General features: G+C 36.5%; 1 protein-coding gene across 1 annotated transcript in view; it reads right to left on the minus strand.

Annotated features, from left to right (window-relative positions):
• Positions 1-13,280, minus strand: part of LOC131033959 (probable inactive shikimate kinase like 2, chloroplastic) — a 114,576-nt gene that overhangs the window by 55,569 nt on the left and 45,727 nt on the right. The window contains exons 5-6 of the mRNA XM_057965284.2: positions 2,545-2,611; positions 2,323-2,441 (exon numbers count right to left, since the gene is read on the minus strand). Of these exons, the coding sequence (XP_057821267.1) occupies positions 2,323-2,441; positions 2,545-2,611 (186 nt within the window). The remainder of the gene's footprint in view (positions 1-2,322; positions 2,442-2,544; positions 2,612-13,280) is intronic.

Genomic DNA, 13,280 nt, shown 5'->3' on the forward strand with positions numbered 1-13,280 from the left:
GTCTTTTTCAGGTACATTGCAGGGAGCTAAACTTTGGATGCTGAGAGGAGGACATCATTGAGTGGATGATATCATCATCCAAGGAAAAGATTGCAATGATAGAACAAAGAATGCACGTGTAGAGGAATGGAATAATGGATACTTGTTTAAGTGTTAGGATAACCCTCAAAATTGATATGAAGAAATGAAAGAGAAACAGCCAAATTTGGCTAAGTCTGGAAGCTTGTATTGCCCATTTTAGGGTTTTTATCCTTTAAACTTAGAAATGGAGTCAATGGCCTAGGGTTTTGTAAAATCTGAACGAAGCATTGAAATGAGAACCCTTCAAGGAAGCTACCAGTGAAATTTGAGCAATAGTTGAGGACTTACTATTTTTAGTAAGTTTCACTGCAGCCCGGATTGGTCTAATTTTGCGTTTAAACAAACTTACTATTTTTAGTAAGTCAAGTTATTTCATATGTTTCTGTAACCATATCTTGCATGAAATTTATATTTTCAAGGAATTTAAGTACTTTTTGTTGTTCAATTTTCCCTAGTCATCAAGTTTGAGTCAAAATTAGGTATGTTGAGTTTTATTGAGTTGCAAGTTTCTGAATTGTAGTTACCACAAAAATGACCCAAGTTCAAATCCCTTGGGAACCACTGGAGTATCTCCTGCATGTTCTGCAAAAATGGTGGAGAGAGCACATGTGATGTGTGCCCAACAATTGGGCCTCCACTTGTGCCCCAATGGTTGTGAAGCCATTAATCCCATGTTTACACATCAAAAATTATATATAGCTGATAATCAATATTAATTAAATGAAAAAGTGAAATATAATAAACATACAAGTAGGCTTATATGTTAAGTTTAATAGTAGATTCAAAATTTAAAGATAACCCTTAGATATATCAAATCACCAACTTTTAAACTATAGCATTATAAGCATATGATGCACACTTTTAGTTTCAAAGGAAAAACAGGTTGAATTATATTTTTAATTAAATAAATGACATAAATCTATATATGCTTCAGCATAAACTAAAATTTTAGAAAGCCAAGTAAACAATGACAATCTCCAATAGGTGGAAAAACCCAGCATAATAGGTCATAGCACTGTTAAGTAATCCCTTTGAATAGTGTCAGACAGATACAAATATCAGATGATCTTCATGCTCATGGCAACGCCACATTCATGAGCAAAATAAAGCATTATGAAATCTCTTGATGTGATAGCTATGCCCTTCGGTCTCTGTAGAAGATTTTAAATCTCTCTAACTAGAAGAAAATATCTTATATCTTTATTGAGAGCTTGATTGTTAGGGTTTTTTTAATCAGGATAATGCTGGATCTGTGAAGAGAAAAGCATCAAGTTTAGTGTGTATTTGTTGGCCAAACAAAAACTTGTTAAAAACCAAAACTTTGGGGAAATTCACCAATCCATGTTACATAGTTTGCCTAAATACATGTAATTGTAAAAGACACCACATAAGTTATCCATGCTGATGGCTTTGTACCTTAGCAAAGGTATTTTATTTTCTGAACATTGTCACTGAATTGTATGCAGACAACTGAGTCCTACAAACTATAGCCATATTACATTATGCTTTAACAATTGCACACAGTGTACTGCACTGATCTGCTTTATTATAAACTGGTATAGATTAAAGAACTATTCCAAAATAATGAAACTCCAAGTTTACTTGCTTACGAGACACTGTTAAACTGTTTATTACAAAATGAGAAAGCGAGATCATACATCTATGGATTTTACAATTAAAAAACACATAGGACATACTATGTGAATGCCAAATATGATATACCTTTGTGCTCATAATCTATCCTTAGCACAACAAGAGACATCCAAAACAATACAGGTATCTAAAAGCTACAATGGAACAACTGCTTTGGTAATCAATGAAATGTGATCATGAAAAGTGCAGTGTCTCAATTCCAAGAAACGGCATAGTTCCATAATGTAGAGCTCCTTGGTAGTCCATTTAAGACTGATGAAAGAGAACATATAGGAACATAAAGTTAAAGTGCACATTGCATTGATCATGTGCATGGTCGAAAGATCCTTCTGTTGTATCAGGCTAAACTTGTACCTCTAGTTTGTGATCTAAACCTACTGTTGACAGGTATACCATTGTCTAAACACAATGTGAAATATGAAGTTTACTGTTGTGGTGTTTTTTGAAGTGGCACAAGGATAAGATAAAAATAAAAATACATAGTTGTACTTTAGGAGATTCAAATTGACCACAGAGAATTATCTGCATAAAATTTGCTAATATAAGAATTTTAGCACAGGTGGGGCACATGATAAATTATAGCCTTACCTTTAGCTTCACTTTGAGATAGCCAAATCGTGAATCCAGCATGAAGTTTTTTCCATTTCTCAGGTCTTGAGGTTGCTCCCTGAATTCCTCCTAACGTCGCCACAGCCAATCGTACATGTCTGAAAATAACAGGGTATAGAAAAAAATTGATAATTATGAATTATATAACCACAAAATCCAAAAAAACTATGAAAATCAAACTTAAAGATAGGTGTTCCATACATGTTAATGCTTTCTAATATTGCAGCCTCAGCTTCAGCCACAGAATCTTCTCCCTCATCAATCAATACTATAAAAAGAAACAAGTCAGTTTGCTAGTTGATGATCCATAAAATGCACCCAGATTTGATATTCACTCATTCAACTAGTAGACGATCCAGATAAAGTTGTTAGTTTAAACATTTAATCAGTCCATTGAAGCTATAAGGAAGATCTTAACTAGTCACTGCATTCCTATTTGATGAGCATAGCTGGCAGAATGATTTGAGTCGTGGGCCATGAAAATACACAATGCTCTTCCATAATACAAACACACATAGTTTGAGTGGCAGGAAATAAAACAGGGAGAAGGGAGATCGGACATTTGAGAGTGGCTGATTAAATCTATTCATTCACTGCCAAGTAGCCCGAGTCAATGGCAGCACAAGGGCTCATCATACTCAAAAATTTAGTAACAGTATTAAAGGTTAACGCAACTCCCTTGCTAGTTGTTAACATAGGAAAAATACACTTCTCTTTTGATCAACGCAAAATAGAATGCTAAGTATCCTATTCTCTCTTGGATAAGGAAATCCCTAATGCTGTTCTGAACGATCAAAGGGAACAACCTCAAGGTTCCAGCTGTCAGGTCTTGACTGCTCAAGATAACTCAGCGGTAATGTGTTTTGCTGGGAAACACGAGGGAACTGATGAATATTGCAACTAGCTAGTTTGTGTATGACGATGCTTTGATTCTCAAACTGGGGAAATAAAAAGCAAAAGGATATGGTTTAGGAATCATAAGGACAATGATGGTAACAATTGGTGTTGCGGGTAGATAGATTTCACATAAACTAATTCCTTCTTAGCTAGAGATACACTCACAACTCCATAGGAATAGTGCAAGCTCCTAGGAAATAAAAGATTTTCAGCTAAGATACCGATTCTTGGCAAAATGGGTTGGGTCCAGGTCCTGGTTCTTGCCCGGTCCTGGTTCTCCCCGGGTTCTCCCTGGGTTCCACCTAGGTCCTGCCCAGGTGGCTAGGTTCTCTATGGGTCCTGCGAGTTCCACCCAGGTCCTACCCAGGTGACTAGCACGACCCACAAAGAACCCAGCCACCTGGGCTAGACCCGGGTGGAACCCAAGGAGATCCCAGGCGGACCTGGGAGAACAAGGCCTGTGGGTTCCCAAAAACGAGGCCTACTGGTCATAAAAAAAGAAAAACAATAAAAAAACACCTTTTTAATATTTTTAACATCTAAACCCTAATTTATGATGCATGAAATGCATCAAAACATATATATAATTTTGATGTTTGCACATATATATAATATATGTATATATATATGTGTGTGTATGGATGTACCCATACCTGTACCCAAGAAAAAAAATATTGCCGAATCCCTACCCGTGTCTATACCAGTAACCGTACCCGAATCGGTAACTTAGATTTTCAGACTATGGATATTCCTTTAGGCACTCAATTCTAGCGCAGCCTGAGACATATACCCACAATTGAACTAAGAACAATCATTAGGTTCAGGCTAACCATACATGGAAACCTACAATCAGCAAGCCCCCAATGGTACGAACTTGAAATCAAATCAGATACCCTCACACTTCACCATTAAAATCACTAAACTCTAATTAACCAAATGAAGAGAAACCATGCAAACAAATCAAGACAAACAACAAAACACCATGCTTCAATGTTCCATTCATTTGTTCTAACTACCATTACAACAATTTCTTTCCAGCAATCCTATTCTACTTCTACTCCTAATTACAACCTAAGTCACAGAATACGGCGATTTTCATGGATGAGGTTCGAATTTCATCGAATTTCAAACATCTATAAAAAAATCATTTAAATTCGACCGTTAATTCGTACAGACAAGGACATTATTTTTTTTACTTAAGGAAAAATCTGAAAAGCATTTTTTTAGGGTTTCTGAGTCTACAGCGGGTCTGCGGCAATGATTTATGAGTCTACGACGGGTTCTCTGTGTGTGCGGTGGGTTCTCTGTGTCTACGATGGGTTCTTTGTGTTTGTGGCAAGTTATCTTTTTGTTTATTGTCACTGTCATGCATACCTCCTCCATTGTTGCCGTGCATACCTCCTCCATCGTTGCCAACAACCGTGTTCAGGAAAGCTTCTTCAATTATTAATGTTTTGGTTTGCCCGACGGTATTCATATAATCTGTATTCAATATTCATATAATGTTTTGGTTTGCCCCAATTTTTAATGTTTAATGTTTTGGTATTCATATAATCCATATTCAGTATTCATATAATCTGTATTCAGTATTGCCCGACAATATAATGACTTCAAATCTATAATGTTAAGCAATGTTAAGAAATTATATAATGTTAAGCAATGTTAAGCAATTACATAATGACAATATAATGTTTTGTTTAATGTATTTGTAGTGTTAAGCAATTATATAATGACAATATAATGTTTTGTTTAATGATTTCACATGTTTCTTATGGTTTATATTTTATAAATGTGCCATCTTTTTCTAATGACTTCAAATCTATTTAGCAATGCTAAGCTATTTTGATGGTTTATAAGAAGTATACATATATTTAAAAATAAACAAAATTATATACGGTGAATTTTATCCGATTTTTTTTTCCCAATTTTTCCCTTGTCGAATTTCATCCGAATTTCATGGCAGTCGAATTCGAATTCGACTTCGAACCTTGTGACTTAGATTACAACTACTTCTAACCTTCTAACTTCTAAAAAAATCTAACTATCTAACCCTTTACAAAGAGAGAAGCACTGGCCTTTTATAGATTTTACATTTTGAATCAAAGGCTAGGATTTAATCCATCCAATGGCTGTGATCTGTCTTCTAGAAGCTCTACCAGCTTTAATCCATACCTAGTAATTTTCATAACTTCCCAACTGCCCTTTTTCAACCACTTCTTCAGCTGCCTGCAACTGTTCTCAATCAATTTTGCTAGAAGACAAGACTTCACTAGGCTCGAGGTGAATCAAGTAGCTGAGAAATAACTAACCTATGTCCCCCTTTTGTTTTGAATTACATTAATGGGGCCCACAAGTAATCATTTTACAATAAGGCAATTTTGTTTTACAAACAAAATGATTTTTTTTGTTATTTCCATGTGTATTTCTGATTCAGCCTTTCCTGTAGCATTTTGTGTTTGCCACTGCCTTCCAAAGACTTGAAACAGCATCACTTTGGCCACTCTGCATTGTGACTCTTCCTTCAATCCCTTACACTAGCTTTCGACTAGTTGCCGGTGGTGGTAGTTGTTGAGACATGGACCAGCTAGGACTCGAACCTAGGACCTTCCATACGCTGCTGGAGTGCTCTACCACTGAGCTACTGGCCCCTCTTGTGTAAAGTTATTTCAATTTTTAATTAAAGAACAAGTTATGAACTATGTATGCTATAAATGGATATGAGGAATTATGTCAATATCTGATAATTCTGATTTTATCTGCAGGTCTGAAGGAGAGAGATCATTTAATATTTTCTATGTCTACTCCAAATGAATTCAATTGGCATATATATCATTTAGGCAACCGGTCAATTGGTGTATTGACCGGTCATGCCTTTTAGGCATGACCGATCAATGCACCCATTGATCGGTGCCTTTGTAATTATACCATTAACACAATGCTGATTATCGATTCAAAACACCCGATAGCATATTGTAATATCATAATATAATGACTGATCAATGTAATGAATCGGTTCATATAAACACCGATGATTCAAAGTGCACGATGTATGTAATCCAACCGGTGCAGTTGTTAACTAATGTTAATTCCAAATGAAGCGGTGTATTCATTAAACCCTATAACAAATATGCCCGATATAATTACGCCTGATAACAGATGTGAACCGGTGCCAATGGTTATGCACCCGATAGCAAGTATGTATCGGCTAATAACCCGATGACTTATAGCATTTAATATGCTATTGGGTTAATACCCCGATAGCATAATGATAAGTGATGTTTGTACAATCCGATAATCATATGCAATATAAATCTGACATGAAGCATGTAAATAACAGAACAAGGAAGGTTTAGGAAGATCTTATCTTGCATAAGCTACCATGCATTAACACTCCCTCTTAGCTTTGGAATTTAGATAAGGCAACCTGTATCACATTTCCTTTTCATAACTAAGATAATGTCAGTCAGCAAAAAATCATTTATACATGAGAAGTACCATCAAGACATATGATACAAAATAGAAGAACATCACCTGAGCATGTGACATAAAGTATTATTTTAACATGTGATAAAAGTAAGAGAATCATCACCTGATCATGTGAGAAATCATCAAAACATGTGATCTGTAAGATTCATCAAGATATCACCTAACATGTGACATTAGTACTGCCTAACACGCAATACTTAAGGATAAGTCTATGAGAAAGGTTAGTTTCTCATCATATCCAAGTTGTGATAAGTGCAATAACATTTATAAATGTTTATCACAACATAGTCATGGCACATCCATGACTTACCAGAGATCCAATCATGATCAATGGTTGAGATATCACCTACACGTGATATCAGTATTGCTTAACACGCAATACAAGGATAACCATATGAGAAGTGTTTAAGTTCTCATTATATCCAAATTGTGATAATGCAATAACATTTGTACAAATCTTGTATCACAACATAGTCATGACACATCCATGACTTACCAGTGATCCAACATGATTACTGGTTTGACTATCATAAGATCGTCACCTTATGATGTCTATATACAAGTGTTCAGTGTCTAAGAGATCGTCACCTCTTAGATATGAACACAGGTGCCAAGAAGCCAAGAGATAGTCCAGACATGACAAAGAAGTTTACACATTAAACATCTTAAATATATGTAAGTATAGATTACAAAGCAGATTACCTTTCTATCATACCTAAACCCTTTCTGAAGTGATCAACCTTCACTCTGGAAAGTGGTTTGGTTAGAATATCTGCAGTCTGATCTCCTGTACACACATATTCTAACTTTATCACATTCCTATCAACCATATCTCGTACATAGTGATATGGGATCTCAATATGTTTGGACCTGTCATGAAATACTGGATTTATAGAAAGTTTTATACAGCTTTGATTATCACACTGAATGACTGTAGGTTTCATAGGTTCTCCAAATAATCCCACGAGCAATTTCCTTAGCCATACTGCTTCTCAGGCAGCCATTGAAGCTGCAATATATTCAGCCTCTGTGGAACTCTGAGCTACTGAAGATTGTTTTCTGCTGATCCAGGATATCATGGCTAACCCTAAACTGAAGCAGCACCCTGAAGTGCTCTTTCTGTCAGTCACACTGCCAGCCCAATCTGAATCTGTAAATCCATGTAGATCTATGTCAACCTTTTCATATTTAAGACCAAGCTTTAGGGTACCTTGTAGATATCTCATTATATGCTTTACTGCAACCAGGTGTATCTCCTTAGGTTCACACATGAACTGACTTAAGGCATTAACAGCATAGCAGATATCTGGCCTTGTATTTACTAGATACATCAGGGACCCGATCATCTGCCTGTATTGAGTGGGGTCAGTAGGTCTTGATTCTGCTGCTGCATCTTTAAGTTTATGGAAGTTGGTTTCCATAGGAGAGGTCATGGGTCTGCAGTTTAGCATTCTAATTCTTGTCAATATGTCCAAGGTGTACTTCCCTTGGTTCAGTACAATATTATCAGAATTCTGCCATACTTCCAATCCTAGGAAGTAATGAAGAAGCCCCAAGTCTTTCATATCAAATTTTGTGGATAGATCTTTCTTGCATTGATCTATTAGGTGAGTCTTGTGTTTCACTTATAGTTTCCTCAAGATACTCCCTCTGCAGCTCAGGAGTAAGTTCTTCTTCTAGGTTAGGGGTAGGATTATGAATTTCAGGTTCTATTGTATTTTGGGCCCTTTTGAAGGCTAAATCTTCTTCGAAGATTACATCCCTACTGAGTTCAATATTTCTCTGTCCTTGTCCATAGATTTTGTAGGCTTTAGAAGTTTCACTGTATCCTACAAGTATTCCCCTTTTTCCAGAGGCTTCTAGTTTTAGTCTTTTCTCTTTAGGTACATGAATATAGACCGGACACCCAAATATCCTAAGATGGCTGATATCTGGTTTTGTCTTGGTAAAGACTTCCTCAGGAGTTTTATCTTCAAGGTGTGAATGAGGACATCTATTTTGTATGTACACAGCAGTGTTAGTTGCTTCTGCCCAAAGGTTCAAGTTTAGATTTTGATCTAGTATCATGGCTTTGGCAGCTTCTACTATGGTCCTATTTTTCCTTTCAGCTACTCCATTTTGTTGTGGATTATAAGGTATTGTCAACTCCGTCTTAATCCCAGAATTTTTACAAAAGTCTTTAAATAGTTCTGATGTGTATTCCCCCCCATTGTCAGTTCTTAAGGTTCTAATTTTGTTTTCAGAGAGATTTTCTGTTAATGTTTTAAACTCTTTGAACCTACTTAGGATCTCTTCTGATTCTTTACATTTCAGAAAGTAGATCCACGTCTTCCTAGAGTAGTCGTCAACAAAAATTACATAGTACAAAAATCCCCCTAGCGAGGGTACGGACATAGGTCCACATACATCAGAATGAATTAACTCCAAAACTTTGCTAGTTTTCCTAATACTATTCTGAAATGCATTTTTGGTATTTTTACCTAAGGCACACCCTTTGCATGCCTCTGAATGATATTGCTTCAACTTAGGTAGACCTGTGACAAGGTTTTCCATGGTTGACAAAGCTCTATAATTCAGATGACCTAATCTCCTGTGCCATACTTCATTTGCATTAGTTGCTTCATGGATCAATGCTAGATTGGGCTCTATACATAGCTCATACAAATAACCTTGTCTTCGACCAATGACCTTAGCGTCTTTGATGGAGGATCTCTTTGGCCAAGCCAACACCTTGTTTTCCATGAAGGTCACTTTGTATCCTTGATCTTCTAGTGCTGATATGGAGATTAGATTTCTTTTGATGCCTAGAACATATAGTACTTCTTCAAGTTGTAGTGACATGCCTGACTTCAGTTTGATGGTGCAGGTTCCAATTCCTCTGACTAGATGTGAAGAATCGTCTCCGATGGTTACTTCCTCATCATCTTTCTCTATCATGGAGTCTAGTATTTCTCTAAAGCCGGTGATGTGTCTGGATGAACCACTGTCGATCACCCATGAGTTAGATTTGTTTGAAGTATGGCTTGTAAGTGCTGAGTAGAGGACATAGTTCTCGGAGTCATTTTCTTTTCTAGATTTCTTCACTTTTGCAAATGTGGCTTGCTTCCCTTTCTCCGGACAGTTTGCAACATAGTGTCCGAATTTGTCACACCTATAACATTGAACATGTGATAGGTCTTTCTTAGAAGTGTTCTTCCCTTGTTTAGCTTTTCTTTTCCTGAATTGCTTCTTTTTGTATTTTTTATTGATGTTTGTATTTAGGACTTGCAAGTCTTCATCTATATTCTTCTGTTTTATTCCTACCTTGTTCAATCGGGATTCTTCTTGTAGACAGTCATCTCTTAGTCTCTCAAACTTAGGATATTTAGACCTTGCACTGATGCCTTGGACGAATGTGCTCCATCCACTAGGCAACCCATCTAAAGCAATGAGTGTTAGTTCTTTGCCTCGGATCTCGTAGTCCAGAGTTGCAAGTTCATCTTTTAGAACCGATATCCGCATGAAGTAGGCGTTGATTGTCTCCCCTTTGTTCATGGTGATATGATTTATTTCTCGTTTTAGTGCTAGAGTACGACTTGCATTTGATATCTCAAATGTCTTTTCAAGTGCCTTGAACATTTTATAAGCCGTCTCCTGCTTTCTAATGATGGGCATTATATTATTTCTTACCCCATCCACTATTATTTTAATGGCCTTATCATTTCCCTCGATCCATGTGGATTTCTCGGTTTCATCTTTTGGTTGTGCACTTTCAGTTTGGACATATGAATCAACTTTGTTTTCTCTTAAAATCATTTTGATTCTAAACTTCCAAGCTGAAAAATCTTCGCTACCTCCGAGTCTATCTTCGAATCTGATAGCATTGGCCATTATGGAAATGTGATGTAGTTTGTAACTTAGTCCTTGAATTTTATTAAAATTGAATAGCCTAAGGTTCGATTACCTTGGCTCTGATACCATGTAAAGTTATTTCAATTTTTAATTAAAGAACAAGTTATGAACTATGTATGCTATAAATGGATATGAGGAATTATGTCAATATCTGATAATTCTGATTTTATCTGCAGGTCTGAAGGAGAGAGATCATTTAATATTTTCTATGTCTACTCCAAATGAATTCAATTGGCATATATATCATTTAGGCAACCGGTCAATTGGTGTATTGACCGGTCATGCCTTTTAGGCATGACCGATCAATGCACCCATTGATCGGTGCCTTTTTAATTATACCATTAACACAATGCTGATTATCGATTCAAAACACCCGATAGCATATTGTAATATCATAATATAATGACTGATCAAGGTAATGAATCGGTTCATATAAACACCGATGATTCAAAGTGCACGATGTATGTAATCCAACCGGTGCAGTTGTTAACTAATGTTAATTCCAAATGAAGCGGTGTATTCATTAAACCCGATAACAAATATGCCCTATATAATTACGCCTGATAACAGATGTGAACCGGTGCCAATGGTTATGCACCCGATAGCAAGTATGTATCGGCTAATAACCCGATGACTTATAGCATTTAATATGCTATCGGGTTAATACCCCGATAGCATAATGATAAGTGATGTTTGTACAATCCGATAATCATATGCAATATAAATCTGACATGAAGCATGTAAATAACAGAACAAGGAAGGTTTAGGAAGATCTTATCTTGCATAAGCTACCATGCATTAAAATCTTGGACCAGTCCATCGTTGGTCTAGGTGTGGCTTATTTCCAACACCAACAGTAGTAAGGGTCCTTTCTTGCCAACACCCTTAGGACTTGTCACAGTCGCATCTCCGATTGGTGCCTCAGACTACCCTTTGAATCCAACGCCACACAATCGCATCTTGATGTGTGACTTCCTCTTTGCATTAACATCTCCCTCTTATGCTTGAATCTAAATCTAAGAAGAAAATGCAACAGATCAAGAATAAAATAAAACAAACCACATCTCTTGCCATGATCACGCTTTTCAATTTATCGGCATGCTTAATTGATTCCCACCTTACTATTATTAGAGCTGAACTTTGCTTTGCCATTGTTAAAAAAACGACTTTGGCTGCCTTTTAAACAGTTTTGAGTCTTCAGAATGCCTCTTTTTGGTATTTTCATTAGGTTCAAAAGGCTTGATAGCAAGAAGGTGTCTGCAGTTTTTTTATAGGCAAATGTGTGAACTTCTTTTCCTTGGCCTCGACTTTTTTAACACTTTTTTCAGTATTTAGCTCGCCTTGGAAGAAACCATTAAAAGAAATGAGCCCAATGTTTTACTTGTTTCAATTCCTTATGATTGTGTTGGGATTTTGCGGTGTTTAATTCGGCCTTTTAAGGTGCAATAATAAGAGCAACCCATCTTCATTTTGTTATCATTTTAATTTAAGCCCGATATTTCTCTTTGTTCGGTGTTTTCACAGGGCTAAGGAGGTCAAAATAATAAATACAATTCCTTTTAAAATAATGCCCAAACTTTGTTATTTTTCGTTTTGATTTTAACCTTTAGCCGTTTCAATGTTTTGTTCGGTCAAACAAGAGAGCGGGGACTGTTAGAATAATATTGTTTATTATTAATTAATGGTCAATTATGTAAATATATTGTAATATTAGATTCTTTCTATTTTACGATTCTTTCTTATTTAGAAACATCATCTTTGTAACTCTATAAGATCCTTTTGATCTTTGTAAATAATTCATTAAGTTTTTTACCCAATTACTGTTCGTAATATGGTATCAGAGCGGGTTATTTTGTTTTTCAATAAAAATTTCGAAAGGGATTTTTCTGAAATTTGAAAAACAATTGTTCGTTGCTTCGTGGCAGATTTTTATTTCTGAAAATAGAGTTGCTTGCAGGGTTGTGTTTTACTCACGATTTTTTAAAATCGCATCTCGTGGGTCTCTTCCGGCTGCAATAGTTTTGTTTTTGGCGACAGAACTTCATTTCACTGTGTCGGATCTTCATCTACATGCTTAATTTTGCGCATCTTTTTGCAACTAACCCTCGCGCGACACTTTTGTGCGCCTGTTTCGCGATTTCAGTGTTGCGTTTTTCATTCCCAACATTTTTTTATTTCGCGTCAGCGGCTCTATCAAAAAAAAACGGCACCAGGATTTTTTATGTGTGCACACAAGTTTTTGATTGATGTAGACACTGATCGTCTAGAAACAAGAGCAAAAAGCAAAATATAGTCTAGAGGGAGGAAATTGATTTTCCTCAACGTGTACTATGTTCCAGGAATGGAACTCAACCTTCTCTCAATCAGTCAAATTCTGAGACATTCTCCTCGGCTTGACGTGACCTTCAATTCACATCAATGCAGTATCATTGATCGGGAGACTCAGACAACTGTTGTTGTGGGTCTTGAGGATCATGGTCTATTCAGACTAGTTGATTCTGGTGGTTCTCAGGAGCTTGCCATGGCAGCCAAGCGTTCCTCTGTTAGTACACTCTGGCATCAGCAGTATGGGCACTTGAACATGCACTATCTTTCTCAGCTTGTTCGGGAAGATCTTGTCATCATACTACCTGAGATACAGACCCAGAACCTCGGAGTTTGCG

This window comes from Cryptomeria japonica, chromosome 2 (genome assembly GCF_030272615.1).
Source record: "Cryptomeria japonica chromosome 2, Sugi_1.0, whole genome shotgun sequence".
Lineage (NCBI taxonomy): Eukaryota > Viridiplantae > Streptophyta > Pinopsida > Cupressales > Cupressaceae > Cryptomeria > Cryptomeria japonica.